This window comes from Salvelinus namaycush, chromosome 5 (assembly GCF_016432855.1).
Source record: "Salvelinus namaycush isolate Seneca chromosome 5, SaNama_1.0, whole genome shotgun sequence".
NCBI classification, from domain to species: Eukaryota; Metazoa; Chordata; class Actinopteri; order Salmoniformes; family Salmonidae; genus Salvelinus; species Salvelinus namaycush.
Genome location: NC_052311.1, coordinates 26,205,464 through 26,224,435, shown reverse-complemented (window position 1 = coordinate 26,224,435; position 18,972 = coordinate 26,205,464). Strand labels below are relative to the sequence as shown.

The window sequence follows — 18,972 nt, the reverse complement described above, 5'->3', positions numbered from 1 at the left end:
TGTCAATTCAATATTAGGAAGGTGTTCCTAATGTTTGGTACACAGTGTATGCTGCCAAGCTGCTAGTTCTGCTTTCTACACTACATGGCAGTATTGTTAATAGCCTGCTGTTGTTGCCTGATAGGTGCTGTAGACTAGCTGCCCAACCAAAGGCTGCAGAAGTGAGGTGGGAGGCTAAAGTCATGCATGTTTTATTCTCAATAGAGATGAGGGGGAGGCCCCAAGACAACGTGGCGCAGAGCAATGGAGACTGAGCTCCAACCATATATATATATATATATATATACATATATATATATATATATATAAAACCTGTTATATTGTCGATGGTCACATCATCAGCAGAGCTGGGTCACAGTGGAGAAGATGGCCTGAAACCATCAGAAGTGGAGTGCTTGCCTATGCACCAGCCGGAAAGACGGGGGATGAGTGAGAGAGATTTTTCTGAATGTTTGTGGTTTGTGCTTAAGCATTTAGTAAATACACTGGGCGAATTTGACATCAAGGACATTGTGTCATGAACAATATTAACAGGGCTGGGAATTTCCAGCAACCTCACGATACCATCACGATCCTTAGGTGCCGATATGACATGTATTGAGATTCTCGCGATTCTATACTGCGATTTGATGTTACAAACATATTGCTCACTATATGTCTGCTGCAGAGAGACATGACAAAACTAGTTTTAAATCAGTCATGGAAGTACGTGCTGAAAACATGTTGGCTCACAAAGAAGAAGCAAAACAAAAACAATTGCCACATTCATTTTACTGTTTTAAAGGGTCAGCCAAGCAGAGCTACTGGATATAATGACCAGATGCTTATGTCTCCGCCCTATCAACCGGATTTGTTGTCCACAGAGCAGAATGGTGGGCTGTCAAACTCCTGCCTATTCCTCTCTTTGGATTGGTGGATACATCTTGTTATTTGAATATTTGTTGAGGGTTGTTGACATCAACTGCCTGTAATCAATGGAGTGAGATGTTACGCTACCCTCCTGAATATGCATAGACTGTCTCAAATTACAACATGTTCATCTTAGATATAAAGTGTTGCCGGGATGTCACGTGCACCACATTTATCAGGACAGTCGTAACAACCTAAGGATCGCAAAATTTCTATTAGATCAAATAAGAAATTCATTTTTACTTTGACTAAATTCGACACATTGCCCACACATACAATAAAATATAACTGTATCGATCTGAAATATGAACATACAGAACTACCTAAAGTATTAAAACACTAAAATAAATAAGTAAACATGACATGAACAAAAATCAAGAACAAGATGTCAGAATGTCTAAGTATTTTATTTTGACATGCTCATTGGCATTCTTGCTGCCACAGCACTGAAAATAATAGCAGATACAGTATTGATATGGTCCTATTCTCCAGTTCCTTTAAAACCAGTTATACACTTCATATGAAGAAAAACAATCATGAGGGATAACATCTCACTTGACAGAAAACAAGTACTGGTTTAAAAAATAAATAACTACTCTCAATTCTGCAGAATCAAATTTCAGCACCAGTTCAAGTAAAATAAGCATTCACTTTTCCAGTATCACACTCCCACACGTTGTTTTATCCAGTCGATTCTTCCTGCACTGTCCTGAACTAGGACCCTATTGTCCGAAGCCTCAGATAGGCAACCTACATCAGCCTATGAGGTTGATCCCTGGGCTCCCTGAAGCTGACATCACAGAGCAGTGAGAGGTGGTCGGAGGGGTAGTGGTATGAGGGCAGGCGGTCAGGTCCTATCTGTTCCTCAGTGGGGATGTCCAGCAGGGTGTCCACAGTGAAAGCACCGTGAGAGTACCAGATGTAGTCCAGGGTACTGCAGCTCTCTCCTGAGGGACGGATCTTCCAGGTAGTGTAGGCCGGCTCCGTCTGCCCGTCTGCACTCAGCAGCTTATAGGCAGAGTCCAGACCCAGGGGGGAGGAGATAAAACGCCTGTACACGTCCTCCGAGGGCTCAGCGTTAAAGTCCCCACACACTATCAGAGGCACCCCCTCTGTCCCACTCCCTCCCCCAGGTCCCCTACTGACTGGGTCTGACACAGCCGCCCACGAGGTGATAGCCTTAAGGCTCTGCAGCAGGTCAGCCCCTTGGGCCCCCCTCAACTTCTCCCAGCCACTCCTCGCCTTCAGGTGGGTCACAGCCACGCACAGCCTCTGGCCCGTCTCCCGGCAACGCAGCGTCTGCACGATGGCCACCTGATTGGTAGGCAGCATCATGGCAGAGAGGCGCAGGTGGGAGGTGTGGAGGAGGCCGAAGCGGGCACGGCGGTAGAAGAGCGCACAGCCGTCAGGGCCGTTGTTGCTGGCCACTTCCAGGCAGGGGGACCATGGCTTGGGCAGGAATGTGCTGTGGTAGCCCAGGCTGGCCATGATGGGCTGGAAGGTGTCGTAGTAGTGGTCCACTTCCTGGAGACACAGGATGTCAGGGCGGTAGGTGAGGATCTCTTCCAGGATCAGGTACTTCCTCTCAGCCCAGTTCAGAGCATCCAGAGGACATTGCACAAAGCCATCCTTACCCTCCCCTAGAGCTGAGAGGAGGAGAGAGGACAGTTAGTAGACATTACTGTATAGCATTGTACACTTCTCCCCATTTCTGATCGAAAGCCATTGTGAGCACTGAGCAGTATCATGGTCTGAAGTCTTGAGAGCTAGAGTCTTGGATATTCATAGAGTGTACAAAACATTAAGAACACCTGCTCTTTCCATGACAGACTGACCAGGTGAATCCAGGTGAAAGCTATGATCCCTTATTGACACCACTTGTTAAATCCACTTCAAATCAGTGCAGATGAAGACAGGTTAAAGAAGGATTTTTAAGTCTTGAGACAATTGAGACATGGTTTGTGTATGTGTGCCATTCAGAGGGTGAATGGGCAAGACAAAATATTTAAGTGCCTTTGAACGGGGTATGGTAGGTGCCAGGCACACCGGTTTGTGTCAAGAACTGCAACGCTGCTGGGTTTTTCACGTTCAACAGTTTCCTGTGTGTATCAATAATGGTCCACCACCCAAAGGACATCCAGCCAAACTCAATACAACATGTCAACTGTGGCAGGCATTGGAGCCAACATGGGCCAGCATCCCTGTGGAACGCTTTTGACACCTTGTAGAGTCCATTCTAAGGGCAAAATGGGGGGGGGGGGGGGGGGGGGGGAAGGTACCCATACAGTACATGTTCTGCTCTGGTGGTCTTCTATAATCTATAGTACTCTATCATCTATCAGAGATCTATGTACCTTGAGCTAGGATGTTCCATGTCATGACCCGTATGGATGGTGTTTGCTGTTGCTCATTGTTCCTGTATTGGTGCTGCTGTTTTGGGTCTGCAGGGTAGACCAGGTCCCTGTGTGGCCGGGCCGGCCGGTTCTGGAGGATCTTCTCGCACTCCCTGAGCAGCTGGTCTGGGTCGGCCTGCTCCAGGCCCTCCGGGTCCTGGTCTGAGTACTGCTGCTCTGGGTCGTAGTCCTGCTGGGCCAGTGGAGCACTATTCAGGGTCTGGGCCAGGGTACCAAACAGCCTGCTGCTGCTACTGCTGCCCATCAGACACACTGAGGACAAGGAGACAACATATTAGAGAAATACAAAACACTGCACACATACAGTGTGCGCACATAATCACACCCACACACACACACTCGAGACATTGTAAAACATGAGTCCTGTCATGTTACCCTGCAGTCAGCAGAGACTGTCTCTCAGGCTCTCACACGAAAGACCATGTCTGAATCAGACTAAATAAATCATCTGTAACCACTTGTATATGTGGCATGCAATATGCTCTTAGGTGGTCAACAGCGATACATTATTTTGCTCCGTTTACCAAAACAATGTCCACAGATTAAAAAGGCTAGCACATTCACAGGACGACAGACAGGCAGACACTCCCTCGTCAGTTAGGCTCCGACTCATCCTCTGCGTTCCTTGGAAGCCATTTTGTGAGCGAGAGTAGCTAGAAAAAGAATAGTTAGAGTGGATCTAAAGAGAGACATACATAAATAAGCTTGATAGAACTGTGGTCAAACCGATCATCTCCATCCTTAGACTACGTACGTCACTGTGGTTTAGTGAAATCCTCACCACTGTTTTGTCTCGTTTATCTCGGTGTCGGGGGAACAGCAGCACTACTCTCTAGCTCTATTCCTCTCTCCGTTTTGATGACTTCTTCACTGTCTTTCTCCTCCTTGTACTTCAGTTTCTTCTGATTTCCCCCCCCCCCTCAGTCGATTTTCGGACAATCCGACTCCTTCCACTTTAGTTCTCTGCTGCTTTCAGTTTGTCGTACTCAGTCTCTCCCCCTCTCTGTCTCAGTCCCTCCCTCTGTTTCTGTGTCAGTGTGACATTCCAGCTAGTGACAGCGTGACTGTTTAGACACAGTTAGTCTGTGTGAGACTGATGGGAGGACAAGGGAAGGGAGAGAAAGGAAGGGGGAGGATATGAGGTCATTACCATGGCTAGTCATATGTCAGGTGGAGCTGACAGACCGATGTATCCGGACACTTGGAAAACACACAGGGGAGTGGAAGGTGGACAGTAACACACTTGAGTTGCCCACACACACACACACACACACACAGAGGTTTGGAGTGCAGGGGGGGCAGGGGTTGGCGAGTTACTCAATACCCAGGACACAGTGTTCTAGTGCAGGATCATGTTTACACACTATAAACTTCTCCAGAGAGAGAGAAAAGCAGGGAGGAAGAGCACAGTATTTATTTGCCACCATTTGCTGACCTCTAGTGGGGCTGCAGTTTTGATTCTGGAGTTATTACTTATTCTCATCTGAAACATGTATTTTTTTTAAACCTACAGACACCTTTCAGATGTGAACACATATCTTCACATCTTCTTACAGCTATTTCTTAGAGCTCTCTTAAATATGGTCCAGACAATTTTCTCAGTCGAACACTCAGTTTTTCCGATTGAGTAGAGAGATGACAGACAGTTACTCACAAAGAAAACGAAGCGTCGATGGAGAAGAATCACACGCGCCCTCTTTTTAAAATCTTGCTTTTTGACTCACGCTCGACCCAGTGTCCAGGCTGTCTCCATGGCGCTACATAGAGCACTCTCTCACCTCTTCTCTGTTTCTCTCTCCTTCTCTTTCTCCAGGGGTTCTTTCTCCTGAGAGAGATTGGACTCTTCTGAAACCGATGTATTGACGTGAAAGAATGTTCCGGAGCAAGCGGATGTGACTGGACTGCTCGGTGTGCGTGAGAGTATAAGAGACTGGACTGCTCTGTGTGTGTGTGTGTGTGTGTGTGTGTGTGTGTGTGTGTGTGTGTGAGAGAGAGAGAGAGTTTTCGAGAGATGGGGATTCTGCGAGCTACCGAGCATTCCTGAATAGACCAGTGTCAAACCCACTCTCCTCTCTTCATCCCCACACTGCTCATCTGGCTTGCCACAATGGCTTATTATAACTGTCCCGTGAGGGTCACACACATGGCATACAACCACTCGCATAGAGTTATGGCACACAAACACCACAAATGACCAAATTAAATGAGATTAGTGTGGCTTGTCCTTAGTTAATCTGTGTGATAGAGGAGAGACTCAACTGAGTGGAATGTGATTCAATAAGCTGACTCAGTCTGCTGCTCATAGAGCACATACACTGGAATGCTTCAGGGCCCCATTCAGCATGAGTATTGAACTGCTACATGTACACTATGTAGAATGTACATACGGTATGTGGCATCCGAGTGTAGGTGTTTCCCAAACATAAGGTTAAAAATAGCTGGAAACACCGGTGGAGTGGACATTATGTTTCTGACTCAACTGAGAAAGAACATGACTGTATCTGTGTTTTCAGTTGGCTATACTTACTTTACTTACCATCTCCCTAGAGGACAAAAGCTAAAAGAAAGGAGACGAAGGAAACCGTTTCAATAATTGGTATGTAGGCCTACTCAATTATACTGTAGACCTAAAATCTGTTGTTCTCCATAAAAATACTGCATTGACAGCACAGCAGGCCAGGCCTATCTACGGGCCTACATTTCAACTGGAGAGCAGAATCTCTCCATAGGAATGTTGGTGACATCAGCGTTGAATGAGACAATCACATGACTGCTCCAGGCAATTATCAAATGAAGGATTGGAGCATGAGACTAGGTAGCCAGGTAGACTAAAATTAAAACATTTGGGAAGCAGCGGGTCTGGCCCCCAATGCCCCTTGAACTCCTGTCCATGGACAGGAGGGAGATGTAAGGGTAACAGCAAAATAGCCTGGCCCCCTCATTTTCAGAGTGTTTCTGAGCGTGTGCGCCTGAGTCTGAGTGTGTGCTTGTTTCAATGATTGTCACTTGCACAGGACACAGCAGGTGTAAAACAGTACAGTGAAATGCTTACTTGTGAGCTCTTTACCATCAATGCAGTAATAAAACGAATAATATAGGTAAGAAAACACACAAGAAAAATCTAACTGTGTGCATTCTGAACTCCTTAATTGAAATTAAAAAAGTGGTCAACCCGCCTGTGTTTTGGTAAACAGCTGAGGGATGAACCTGGAGAAATGTAAGCATTCATATTCAAAGTGAGAGCTATGTATGCAAGAACTGACCATCTATGATATCAAAATTATAGTTTTGACCATGTTTTGGAGGCAACAGTATTTGTTTACATTTACAAACATTGGAGTATAACAATCTTATATTTTGGGTTCTGATGGGGTACGACAGTTGAACTAAGCTCATGAGACATTTAAGTTATATTCTTCAAGAATCAAAGTCCACAATGGATGTAGCAAGTTAGGATTCTAGCTTTAATAAGGAAAGCTCTCGAGTCGTAACACAGTTATGCACCACTAATCTCATTAAAACAGGCAGCACTCCAAAGAAGAAACCAAATTAAGCTCTTTTGGTTTATACTTTATACCCCCATCGTCATTAGATAAGTTTAACCCACTGGTGGAGTCAAACCAATAAAATCATTTAATGGTAAATCCTCAGAGGAATAGTGGGTTCATTTAGATGAAACCCCCTCATCCACACTCTAGACATTAATATATCAGTGTACTGTTAGCTGAGAGGTACAAGGGCTTCTCTCACCATGACCTGATTTTACGGACATGACAGCACCTAAAATAACTCAACCCTTCTGATCTCCTCCTCAGTCACCACGGGTAGGAAAAGGTGTTCTGCCAGTTAATGAGATTAGTGTTGCATAACTGTAATGAGGTCACCTTTTATTTTTTGGTCTAACCTTTTGTCTTGTTGGAGCCATTTAGCAGAGTGGTTGAATAGAGATGGCACAGGAAGCATACCAGATCTCCAGCCTTTTTTATACTACAGTAAATGGTTATAGGCTAGACCAGGGATCTTGAGTGGAGGGTCGGAACATCATAAATCATTTGTACACTGCAAGTTGACTGCAAGAAGCCCAAACAGATATAGTATGACAAAAACAATGATTTCAAACATGCTTACATTGGGAACAGATTTCCTAAATTAAAATCACTGATCTGATTTCCTGGTGATTTTACAGTCTTTAAAAAAGGGTAGGAAGCATGAGTTTGCACTATACACCATTTCTCAACGTCATATGGAGAATCAACTCTGTGCTCCCGAGTTCATATGCTAACTCTGTAGCTAGCTCAAGCTCTTCACGGACTTTGTGGCTGTGTTATCTAGTGAGAACTCGTTAGCACGGCAGGCTCTTATGCCTTCTTGCACTAATTGTGTAGTACCTTGTCTGTTCTCTATTTTGTCTTGTCAACTTTTTGGCATGTTCTCTTTGAAGTAGGCTATGGGAGTTCTGTAACCTTTCCCACCTTGGCTTAGTGCTAGTGCGCTATTTGACTGACATCTGGAATCTATCTATTTTGGTTCTCTCTCACTATATAGCTATTGGATTTCCCTTACCGACTCTCCCTCGGCCTGGTGAAGCACCTGCCTCCCCTGGGTTTGGTAGCCAACTCAGCCTGCCCTCTTTCACTATTGGATGGGCCCCAACCAACAATCTGTAAGTCTCTGCTCTCTCTTTGCTTGTGGTCTGTGGTTATGTTTTAGTTGTGTTTTAGCTGGTCTCCAGTTGATGGGCCCTGGCTTGCCGACCATAACCGTGATGGTTGGCTAGGCTGGCTAATATCTAGTTGGCTAAAAAGCTAAAGTTAGCTGGCTGGCTAAGATAACTGCATATAGCTAACATTCTTTAGGAATTAGCTGGCTTGCCGTGTCCTCCATTTTACATCACTCCCGTGAAAAACATTTTCTGACATGACTTTGGCATTCTGATCAGTTTTATGTAATAACTCCAAAAACAGAAAAGTGAGGTGTAACTTTGCATTGGGACTTTTGATGTGTATACTAATGCAAATCCATTTGTTACCAGATGCTACCCTCCACAGCATAACCTTCACTCCAGATCAAAACGCCAAACCTTCAACCTAATTTTGGACAGACCAGATACAACTTCAATTAGCACGGAGGCGTGAAGTGAAAGGTATCGAAGCCTTTGAGCCCAACACATGGCAGGATACCCCTTCCAAATCCAGAGGCCCTGAAGCACCCTCCTGCTGTTCAGAGCCATCCACTGACATTTTCTACAAGAAATCTGCCTCCAGAAATAAAGCTTCTCCCAAGTGGGTGTGACTCCTACTCCCGCTGCCTGCTGCTTGGATTCCACCTGGCGATCTGTTCACCGTCTGCCATGGCTTGTCTCCCCGTCTGGTACAGGTACCTCCACCACACTCCCCCCTCTCTACCAAGCTTTCGCTCGCCTCCAGCACACAGGCACTGTATGGGGTGTGCGACTCTGAACTTACAATGGCTAGCCCCAAGTCGTAATTATTTTTTGTCTTGTGCATTTTCCTAGTTTGCCTCATGACTCTTGCATGCTTTGTTGACTATGAACATTCTTGTTTACCCTACCGTGGGACAGACTGTTTGTTCCCACACTCGTGACGCTGACACCATTGGTTACACAGACTTTGGCCCCCCATCCTATTCTAACCACCTCTCGCTGGCTTTGTATTCATGTTTTTGATTTGGATCTCTTTTAGTCCCCATTTGGACTAATCTTCCAAGAGTCCTTATACATTAAAATACAATTTATAATACGAACACATTTTCACATATAACACACTATTACAAACATACATAATATACTAACATAATGACCCAATAAATACTCAATCTAAAAAATATTGATTCTTCATCTACTATAGTCCCACAACATTTCTATGTATTATATTTAAATTGTTTTAAAATAATGTTTAAATGTATATACTGAAAGGTTTCTGGTTTGCTCCGTTAATTTATTCAATTTCTTTATTGCTCTAAATCAAAATATTATTTTGCCCATTTCTCTTTTCTGTCTGGATAACGCATAGACGGCGGACAATCTATTCCTAGTATTTACGGAATGTCTGTCTCTGAATACCGTTGTGAATAGAACTGTTTTAAATGATGTATATTATGAAATAAAATAAGCATGTTTTTTTTCAATTATCTTGTCGATTGATGACCAACCAAGAACACTGCGCATGACTGCAACAGAAGAACCATATCCCCACCTTAAAACAATCCTTGCATGTTACCTGATGAAATTGCTGTATATTATGATCCTGTTGCCATCTAATGCACATTCAAATGTCATAAATCAACACTGCAGAGCTCTCCCTGTCCTCTGCCGTGCCTTGATTGGTTTACTGTTGATGATATCTGGAAATGTGCATGTACAGCCTGGCCCATCTACTGTTGCTAGCCCCAATTCTGACTTGTGCTCTGATACCTGTTTCACTGATTTCTGCTCTCGTAAAAGCCTGGGTTTTCTGCACGTTAACACAAGAAGCTTATTACCTAAAATGGATCAGTTGAAAGTGTGGGTTCACAGCTCCAATCCAGATGTTTTGGTCATTACTGAGACGCGGTTAAGAAAGAGTGTTTTGAATACTGATGTTAACCTTTCTGGTTATAACCTTTTTCGGCAAGACAGATCTTCCAAAGGTGGGGAAGTGGCAATCTTTACCAAGGATCACCGTCAGTGCCCGGTTGTCTCCACCAAGTCTGTCTCCAAACAATTTGATTTGCTGGTTTTAAGCATTAAACTTTCAAATAGCTCTTCGTTGACTGTTGCGGGGTGTTATCGTCCTTCATCAGCACCGGCCTGTACCCTACCTGCCCTAAACTGTCTCCTGGTCCCTTACACTAAGTCTGAATTTGTCCTGCTAGGTGACCTAAACTGGGACATGCTTAAACTACCTGACCAAGTCCTAAAGCAATGGGACTCCCTAAATCTTTCTCAGATTATTACCAATCCCACAAGGTGACTCCAAACACCCAGAAAATGCTACTCTCCTCGATGTTATCCTCACAAATAATCATGATAGGTACTTGTCTGGTGTTTTCTGTAATGACCTTAGTGATCACTGTTTTACAGTGTTTGTAATGGCTGCTCAGTGAAACGTCCTGTTCTGATTTGTCATAGACACTTGCTAAAAAAAACTTTCATAAGCAAGCCTTCCTTCATGACCTGGCCTCTGTAAATTGGTATAGAATCAGCTTGATATCTTCAGTGATATTGTTAACAAACACGCCCCATAAAGAACATTTGAATTAAAAACAGGTTCAGCCCCTGGTTCGACCGTGATCTGGCAGAGTTACTCCACCTCAAGAATTGCATTTGACGAAAGGCTTGGCACATGCATACTCAGGCTGACTGGCTCTTGTTCAGGCAAATGAGAAATAAGTGCACTCAGGCTATCTGGAAAGACAAAGTTAGTTACTTTAAGGAGCAGTTCTCTCTCTGTGGGTCTAGCACCAAGAAGTTCTGGAAAATGGTTAAAGACCTGGAGAATAAACACTCCTCTTCACACCTGCCCATGTCCCTTAAAGTTTGTGTGGTTGTTACTGACAAGAAGGACATGGCTGAGCTCTTTAAAAATCACCACTTCATTAAGTCAAGATTCCTATTTGGCTCAGCCATGCCTCCTTGCCCATCCAACATTTCCTCATCTCCCACCCTTCTAATGCGACTAGCCCTGATGCTCCTCCCTCTTTTTCCCCTGCCCTACTACAAAGTTTCTCCCTGCAGGTGGTCACTGAGTCCGAGGTGCTAAAGGAGCTCCTTAAACTTGACCCCAAAAAAACATCTGGGTCAGATGGTTTAGACCCTTTCTTCTTTAAGGTTGCTGCCCATATACTCACCAAGCCTGTCTCTCCTCTCTGGGGAGGTTCCCATTGCTTGGAAGGCAGACACCGTTACTCCTTTATTTAAAGGGGGAGATCAAGCTGATCCTAACTGTTATAGGCATATTTCTATTTTGCCCTGTTTATCAAAAGTGTTGGAAAAACTTGTCAATAATCAACTGACTGGCTTTCTTGATGTCTATAGTATTCTCTCTGGTATGTAATCTGGTTTCCACTCAGGTTATGGATGTTTCACTGCAACCTTAAAAAGGTCCTCAATGATGTCATCATTTCCCTTGATTCTAAGCAATGTTGTGCTGCTATTTTTATTGACTTGGCCAAAGCTCTTGATACGGTAGACCATTCCATTCTTGTGGGCCGGCTAAGGAATATTGGTGTCTCTGAGGGGTCTTTGGGCTGGCTTGCTAACTACCTCTCTCAAAGAGTGCAGTGTATAAAGTCCGAACATCTGCTGTCTTAGCTACTGCCTGTCACGAGGGTGTACCCCAAGGCTCTATCCTAGGCCCCATGTTCTTCTCAATTTACATCAACAACATAACTCAGGCAGTAGGAAGCTCTCTCATCCATTTATATGCAGATGATAGTCTTATACTCAACTGGCCCCTCTCCGGATTTTGTGTTAAATGCTCTACAACAAAGCTTTCTTAGTGTCCAAAAAGCGTTCTCTGCCCTTAACCTTGCTCTCAACACCTCCAAAACAAAGGTCATGTGGTTTGGTAAGAAGAATGCCCCTCTCCCCGCAGGTGTGATTACTACCTCTGAGGGTTTAGAGCTTGAGGTAGTCACCTCATACAAGTACTTGGGAGTATGGCTAGACAGTACACTGTCCTTCTCTCAGCACATATCAAAGCTGCAGGCTAAAGTTAAATCTAGACTTTGTTTCCTCTATCGTAATCCCTCCTCTATCACCCCAGCTGATAAACTAACTCTGATTCAGATGACCATCCTACCCATGCTAGATTATGGAGAAGTAATTTATAAATGGGCAGGTAAGGGTACTCTCGAGCAGCAGGTAAGGGTGGTCTTGAGCGGCTAGATGTTATTTACCACCAATGCTCCTTATTAGATCACATCACCGCACTCTATACTCTTCTGTAAACTGGTCATCTCTGTATACCCGTCACAAGACCCACTGGTTGTTGCTCATTTAGAAAACCCTCTTAGGCCTCACTCCCCCTATCTGAGATATCTACTGCAGCCCTCATCCTCCACATACAACACCTGTTCTGCCAGTCACATTCTGTTAAAACTTCTTCTCAATAGGGGGTGCTGTTTGCACTTTGTAATAATTTCGTTCCCAAATTAAACTGCCTCGTACTAAATTCTTGCTCGTACAATATGCATATTATTATTACTATTGGATAGAAAACACTCTCTAGTTTCTAAAACCGTTTGAATTATATCTGTGAGTAAAACAGAACTGGACTTAGAGCAATTTTCCTATGAGGATGTGAGAATGCTGAAATCTGCTTGCTGTTCTGAGATCTGTTTATAAATCTGCCTGTCTTCTATTGGTTGAGATGCACTGCATACGTCTTCCCCTGGGTGTCAGCGAATAGTGAGAATTGAAATGGAGTTGCTAGGCAGAACTGAGAGGTTATAAATGGCCTGGGAACGTGGGGTCCGGCCTTTGTTCTCTTCGCCCTGACGCAGAAAGGAGCTCTGGCTGTGGTTCTAGAACGCTCCGCTTATAGGCCTTAGATATATCCGGCTCTGTTTTTATTCGATATAGGTGTTAAAGACATCATAATGTTGTTATATTAAACCGAGTTATATCAGTTTATATCGGTATATTGCGATTTTCGGATATTTATTTGTCCTGCGTTTTAGTGAGTCGGACACGTCTTTGCCACATGGCTAATGTTTACTGCTAATTCGAACGTTCAAGAGGACAATCTACAACCAAGCAACGATTCTTTTGGACAAAGGACACCTTGCCCAAGATTCTGATGGGAGTTCATCAAAAAGTAAAAAGTATTTATGATGTTAATTCGTTGTTCTGTTGAAAAATGTAGAACTCATATTCTGCCATTAATCTAGGTGCGGTCTCGCTTTAACGCACGCTGTATGTTGTAGTAACGTTAATTTTAAAAATCTAACACAGCGGTTGCATTAAGAACTAATGTATCTTTCATTTGCTGTCCAACCTGTATTTTTTAGTCAAGTTTATGATTAGTTATCGATTAGATTAGGTGCCTCTCCCAAGATTTCTCCCGACATATTGTTGGCAGCCTGGCTACTTTTCTCATTGTATAACCACGATTTGTGCCGCTAAATATGCACATTTTCGAACAAACTCTATATGTATTGTGTAATATGATGTTATAGGACTGTCATCTGATGAAGTTTTGAGAAGGTTAGTCAAAAATGTAATATCTTTTGCTGGTTTATTCGCTATCGCTAACGTGCATGAATCAATGCTGCTGTGTGGTTGGCTATTGTAGTAAGCTAATATAATGCTATATTGTGTTTGCTGTAAAACACTTAAAAAATCTGAAATATTGGCTGGATTCACAAGATCTGTGTCTTTCATTTGCTGTACGCTGTGTATTTTTCAGAAATGTTTTATGATGAGTATTTAGGTAATACACGATGGTCTCTGTAGTTATTCTAGTTGCTTTGGTGAGAGTTGTGATGGTGGCTGCAATGGTAAACTATGATTTATACCTGAAATATGCACATTTTTCTAACAAAACATATGCTATACAATAAATATGTTATCAGACTGTCATCTGATGAAGTTGTTTCTTGGTTAGTGGCTATTTATATCTTTATTTGGTCGAAATTGTGATAGCTACCTATGCAGGAAAAAAATTGTGGAAAAAAAAAGTTGTGTCTTTTGCTATCGTGGTTAGCTAATAGATTTACATAGTGTCTTCCCTGTAAAACATTTTAAAAATCAGAAATGATGGCTGGATTCACAAGATGTGTATCTTTCATCTGGTGTCTTGGACTTGTGATTTAATGATATTTAGATGCTAGTATTTACTTGTGACGCTATGCTAGGCTATGCTAGTCAGCTTTTTTACTGATGGGGGTGCTCCCGGATCCGGGATTGTGTGGAAGTAGAGGTTAAAGGTCCCCGAAGCATACACATCCCTGGGTCGCTCATCTTTTCAGTTTGCTGCTGCTGCTATCGACTGGAACGAGGTGCAACAAACAAACACTCTTTATCTCAATCTTTTCATTCAAAGACTCAATTATGGACACTCTTACTCACAGTTGTGGCTGCTTTGCCTGATGTATTGTTGTCTCTACCTTCTTGCCCTTTTGTGCTGCTGTCTGTGCCCAACAATGTTTGTACCCTGTTTTGTGCTGCCGCCATGTTGTGTTGCTATCATGTTGTGTTGCTACCATGCTGTGTTGTAAAGTTTTGCTGCCATGCTGTCATCTTAGGTCTCTTTTTATGTAGTGTTGTCTCTCTTGTCTTGATGTGTGTTTTGTCCTATATTTTTATTTAACTTATTTTTATTCCCAGCTCCCATCCCCGCAGGAGGCCTTTTGGTAGGCCGTCATTGTAAATAAGAATTTGTTCTTAACTGGCGTGCCTAGTTAATTTTTTTTTTAATAAAAACCTGGTGGTTACGATTATGTTACCTACCCTTTTAAATGTCCAACAATGAAATCTATAATATATATATAGTACCAGTCAAAAGTTTGGACACCTACTCATTCAAGGGTTTTTCTTTATTTTTACTATTTTCTACATTGTAGAAAAATAGTGAAGGGATCAAAACTATGAACACATATGGAATCATGTAGTAACCCAAATTTGATTTGTTAAACAAATCAAAATATATTTTATATTTGAGATTCCTCAAAGTAGCCACTCTTTGCCTTGATGACAGCTTTGCACATTCTTGGCATTCTCTCATATCACCATAACCCTAATTACTCAATGGTATCTTGAAACACACTAGACAGGTGGTACAAAATCAATGAGGCAGAGGCAAACCTGTATGTTAGGAGGAAATAACCTACCCATACAAAATTTCATTTTATTTCTATGGAATACCCTCGGACTGTTTTTACTGGTCCAGTCCTTTGCGGTGAAGAAGCTGTCCAGGACAAGCAGCGTGAGGGAGAAAGGCCACAGGAAAGGAGACCCCCTTGAGATGCCAAAGAGGTCAACCCTGAGCCTCTCAGTGGCACGGTTGTTAAGTAATGCTCTTCTGGTCAATTTTGTGAACAATTATAGTGACTAAAATATTCGTCAAACACCTATTTTTCAGTGGGAATTGATTATAACGGACTAAATAGACCTAGAAAAAACTATCACTAAACAAAAATGATTTTTCATTTCAGTTGACTAAAACGAGATTAAATTATCTGACTGACTAAAAGCTGACTACTAAATGGACTCGACAAGAGTTTAAAGAGATAAGCACAATTAATAGCAGCATAGATGCACAGTTCTGTTCAGCAATGGGAGGGACTTGCCACACCCAGCACACGCAAGTGGTGAGTGTGGGCAGACAGGCTCCACTCCGGATTATACATCCCCATCACCACCAGCTTTCTAGTTAGCTACACTTTGCCTGGTTAAGAAACGCAAGCTGCTTTACGAAATTAAAAACAATAATAACATTGAGTTAATTCATTAAACAGTCTAGCTATGTTTCTCTCTCTTTGAATTTGTAGTCTTGCTCAACCCTCCCACTTTCTTCATTTCATTGCCAGGTTATGTAGGCCAATAGTCTCCCTCAGAGAAAACAGCTTGATTCCTTACCGTTCAAAAGATATGACCCAAAATACCAGCGCTACGTTTTTTCTGTCTGTTGTGAATTGGCGTGCAGCATTTTACATTTATCCAGGACCATTTAAAAACTAGGCTACTTGAGGATCGGACAGTTAACCATGTTTAGGCTACACCTTCTTCAGCCATGTTACCTCATTAGATAGCTATAGCTAACAACCTGGGGCGTGTTCAGCAGGATGCAATGTTTTGTAACGTTCAGATTTAAGTTATATAGAACAAACATGCCTCTGACATGTTGAATAAGTTATAACTTTGGCTCTACTCATGGAATTGATATCTGCAACGTTTAAGAATGGTTTGCAACTGATCGTGGTCCTAGTAACATTACCAGTAGCTATTATGCAAACATTTGGTGGGACAGAAAGAAAGAAAAAGGGATAGCTAAAATGTTTTTACGAAATTCCTCTTGCCACTACACTAACTTTATTTTGAGTTAATGTGGACCCAATGACTCAGACTTGAGCACTGGGACTCAGACTTCAGCCATAGGGACTTGTGACTCAAGCACAGGAGACTCAATTCGGACCAAGGTTTCGTGATGCGACTACATCGCTGTTCATTAGCCCCCATTCTACCTTTAAAATGAATAAAAAGTGCCAAAAATTAAAGTCTTTAACTAACATTGTTATGGAAGTGACGTGGGGCAAACAAACTAAAAACAATCCAACCCCCCCCAACAAACCAGTTCTCACACACACACACACACACACACACACACACACACACACACAAATAAATAAATAGGTAATGATTCAGCCTCTACTACATATTTACCACGTTTTGAATATCTGAGGATCTAGAAGCGCATGCGACTTCACATAGGCCTAATCGGTTTGAATAATAATTCTGGCCAAACGAGAAATACACCCCTCCCAACCGTAGGCTATATTGTTCAGAATGTTATTTAAACAGAACCCAACAAAATGTATTATATAATTGTCATTTTTTTAAACAGACATGAGAAAGGTCTAATAAGATGCCTCCTGAACACTGAAAATGCCTACCTGGTATAGAGCTCGCTGACACGGGCGATGAGCCGCGTGATTTCACCTGTGGCTTGCCGCGTCTGCCGTCTTCTCCGCCGATGTGACAGTGCCGTGGAGCCGGGAGGGATAATTTCTTCGGAGGTGGCTGGTTCTTAGCTGCCGGCCCCAGGGAGGAGAGACAAAACACTGCCAAGTCTCGGTGAAGGAACGAACACCGACGAGCCGGATACATGCCTCGCGCCGGTTCTGTCACAACTAGTGTGGCCAAATGAACGAGAGAGCGGTGAGAAGCTACTGTAATAGCCTCACTTCAGTCCCAACACTCGATAGTCCTGTCAAATAATAACTATTTGCTTACAAATAGAGATATCATTCTCCCGACACAAAATGTTGGTCACTGCGGCATTCTTTCACGTTTGTATCAGTAACAAAGTAGCCGGCAAATGTTTCATCATATTTCTGTCAGGCTCTTTGAACTAGAGTTTCGAGGGTGGATAACGAAGAAGGAGGATTTCAAAACCCTAAATACAGAGGCTGGAAAATATCTTGTCAATACAAATATATCCTTAGTAATTATTCGTTTAAAGATACCCATAATCAAACCACATTACGCATTATATTGAGAGATTTAAAGCAACTTCCCCAAAGAATTCCCCTGATTCAAACTGCCAATGGATTGATCTGTAAAGTCGAGTTTTCATGACAAACCAGGAAGAGGGCGGGGTAAAGGTTAGGGAGGGGGTGTGGTCTCACCTCTGATCTAATCAGAGGTCAGTGCGTGTGTTGGAAAAAGCATAATGACGCAAATCTCTCCAAACAAAACGCCACCTCTCCTCCCACGCCCACATGCTTATGCAATGTCCTGTTATGTCAGCAACTGGACGTTTGAACTAGGCTAACAGCTTTCTAAAAACAGCTTTACCCACAACATAACCTACGTAAGCATTGTAATACAAATAGTGAAATAAACAATATCAAATAAGGTAGGCCTAGTGAGCAAAACAACAGTTTTACAAGGCATATTTAGGGCTTTTGCATTCAGACATTTCCTATCATCCATTAAAGTTGGGCATGCCAGATAATCTATGACATTGGTTACCAGACTTGTGGTTGGTACCCCATGTGCGGTCCCCTGAAATGGAAATGTTGCCTGCTTGAGAAGATCTGTAATCTTATCAAACAAATGAATAACCGTTTTCTCTTTAAATGGGTTGACATCTTTTAGTGTCAACTAAGGACCTCTTAGACTATTACAATATGCTTTCATGTCATGATTATGTGTTGGGGCAGCCTGTGGGACCTAAAATGGAGTAAATATGCCCTAACAACTATTGGATGATGGTTAAGTGGAATTAATAACTTATTATCTAATGTTGTTATATAACTTACCAGGCGGGTCAGGGGTCTTCAGTAGGCAAAGTTTACTCCAGTTAATCATTGATCAGGGAGATCATTTAAATACACACCACCCAGACAGGGGTTTTCTAGTGCAGCAATTCTGCCTTGAAATATCTGCATTTATGTAACATTGTTATGAACAGCAGAATAGACCAAACAATAACAAATAACAGGTTTCTTGTTGCCTGCACATGTACAGTACGCTTTGCTGTAGAGAACAGGAGCTAAAGTAGAGAAACAGTTCTATACATGTTGGCACATAGGAGATGGATGAGCGTTATATATTGCATGTGTGTGTAATGCTGACAGGTTTGCGGCTGAATTAAGACACATGCCCATGTCTCTCTCTGTCCGTTCTCAACACAGGGCTGCAGGTGGTAAAACTGATTACATTTTAATCTGGTTTCATTGAGGGGGACAATGGCTCTGTAAGTACAGCTGCTTGGCAGAAAGAGACTGAGATTAAAAAGAAAGAGAGGAAAATCTCCCCAGCGATAGTATCTCTCTCACTCAGGCCTATTAAATTATGAATTATGAAATTAATGGGTTAAAGAGGAGAACTAAGACACACACACACACACACACACACACACACACACACACACACATACACACACACACACACACACACACACACACACACACACACACACAC

The 18,972-nt window shown here is 42.7% G+C and overlaps 1 protein-coding gene across 3 annotated transcripts; it reads right to left on the bottom strand.

Moving 5' to 3' along the window:
- Positions 1-1,297: 1,297 nt before the first annotated feature.
- Positions 1,298-17,604, bottom strand: nocta (nocturnin a). 3 transcript variants are annotated; one of them, XM_038993812.1, is made up of 3 exons: positions 16,938-17,604; positions 3,264-3,575; positions 1,298-2,555 (listed from the first exon to the last, which is right to left on the bottom strand). In XM_038993812.1, exons 1-3 carry the CDS (start codon positions 17,149-17,151, stop codon positions 1,660-1,662), a joined length of 1,422 nt encoding a protein of 473 aa, XP_038849740.1. In that variant the 5' UTR covers positions 17,152-17,604; the 3' UTR covers positions 1,298-1,659. The 3 variants fall into 3 exon arrangements, with proteins under 3 accessions (XP_038849740.1, XP_038849742.1, XP_038849741.1); XM_038993814.1 differs by lacking the exon at positions 16,938-17,604 and adding an exon at positions 4,978-8,219; XM_038993813.1 differs by lacking the exon at positions 16,938-17,604 and adding an exon at positions 4,105-4,952.
- Positions 17,605-18,972: the final 1,368 nt, after the last annotated feature.

Coding starts and splice junctions, on each gene's coding strand:
- nocta (XM_038993812.1), bottom strand. CDS start 17,151: ATGTATCCGGCTCGTCGGTGTTCGTTCCTTCACCGAGACTTGGCAGTG. Junction 3,576..16,937: donor GTCAGCGAGCTCTATACCAG/GTAGGCATTTTC, acceptor CCTTGTCCTCAG/TGTGTCTGATGGGCAGCAGT. Junction 2,556..3,263: donor ATGGAACATCCTAGCTCAAG/GTACATAGATCT, acceptor TCCTCCTCTCAG/CTCTAGGGGAGGGTAAGGAT.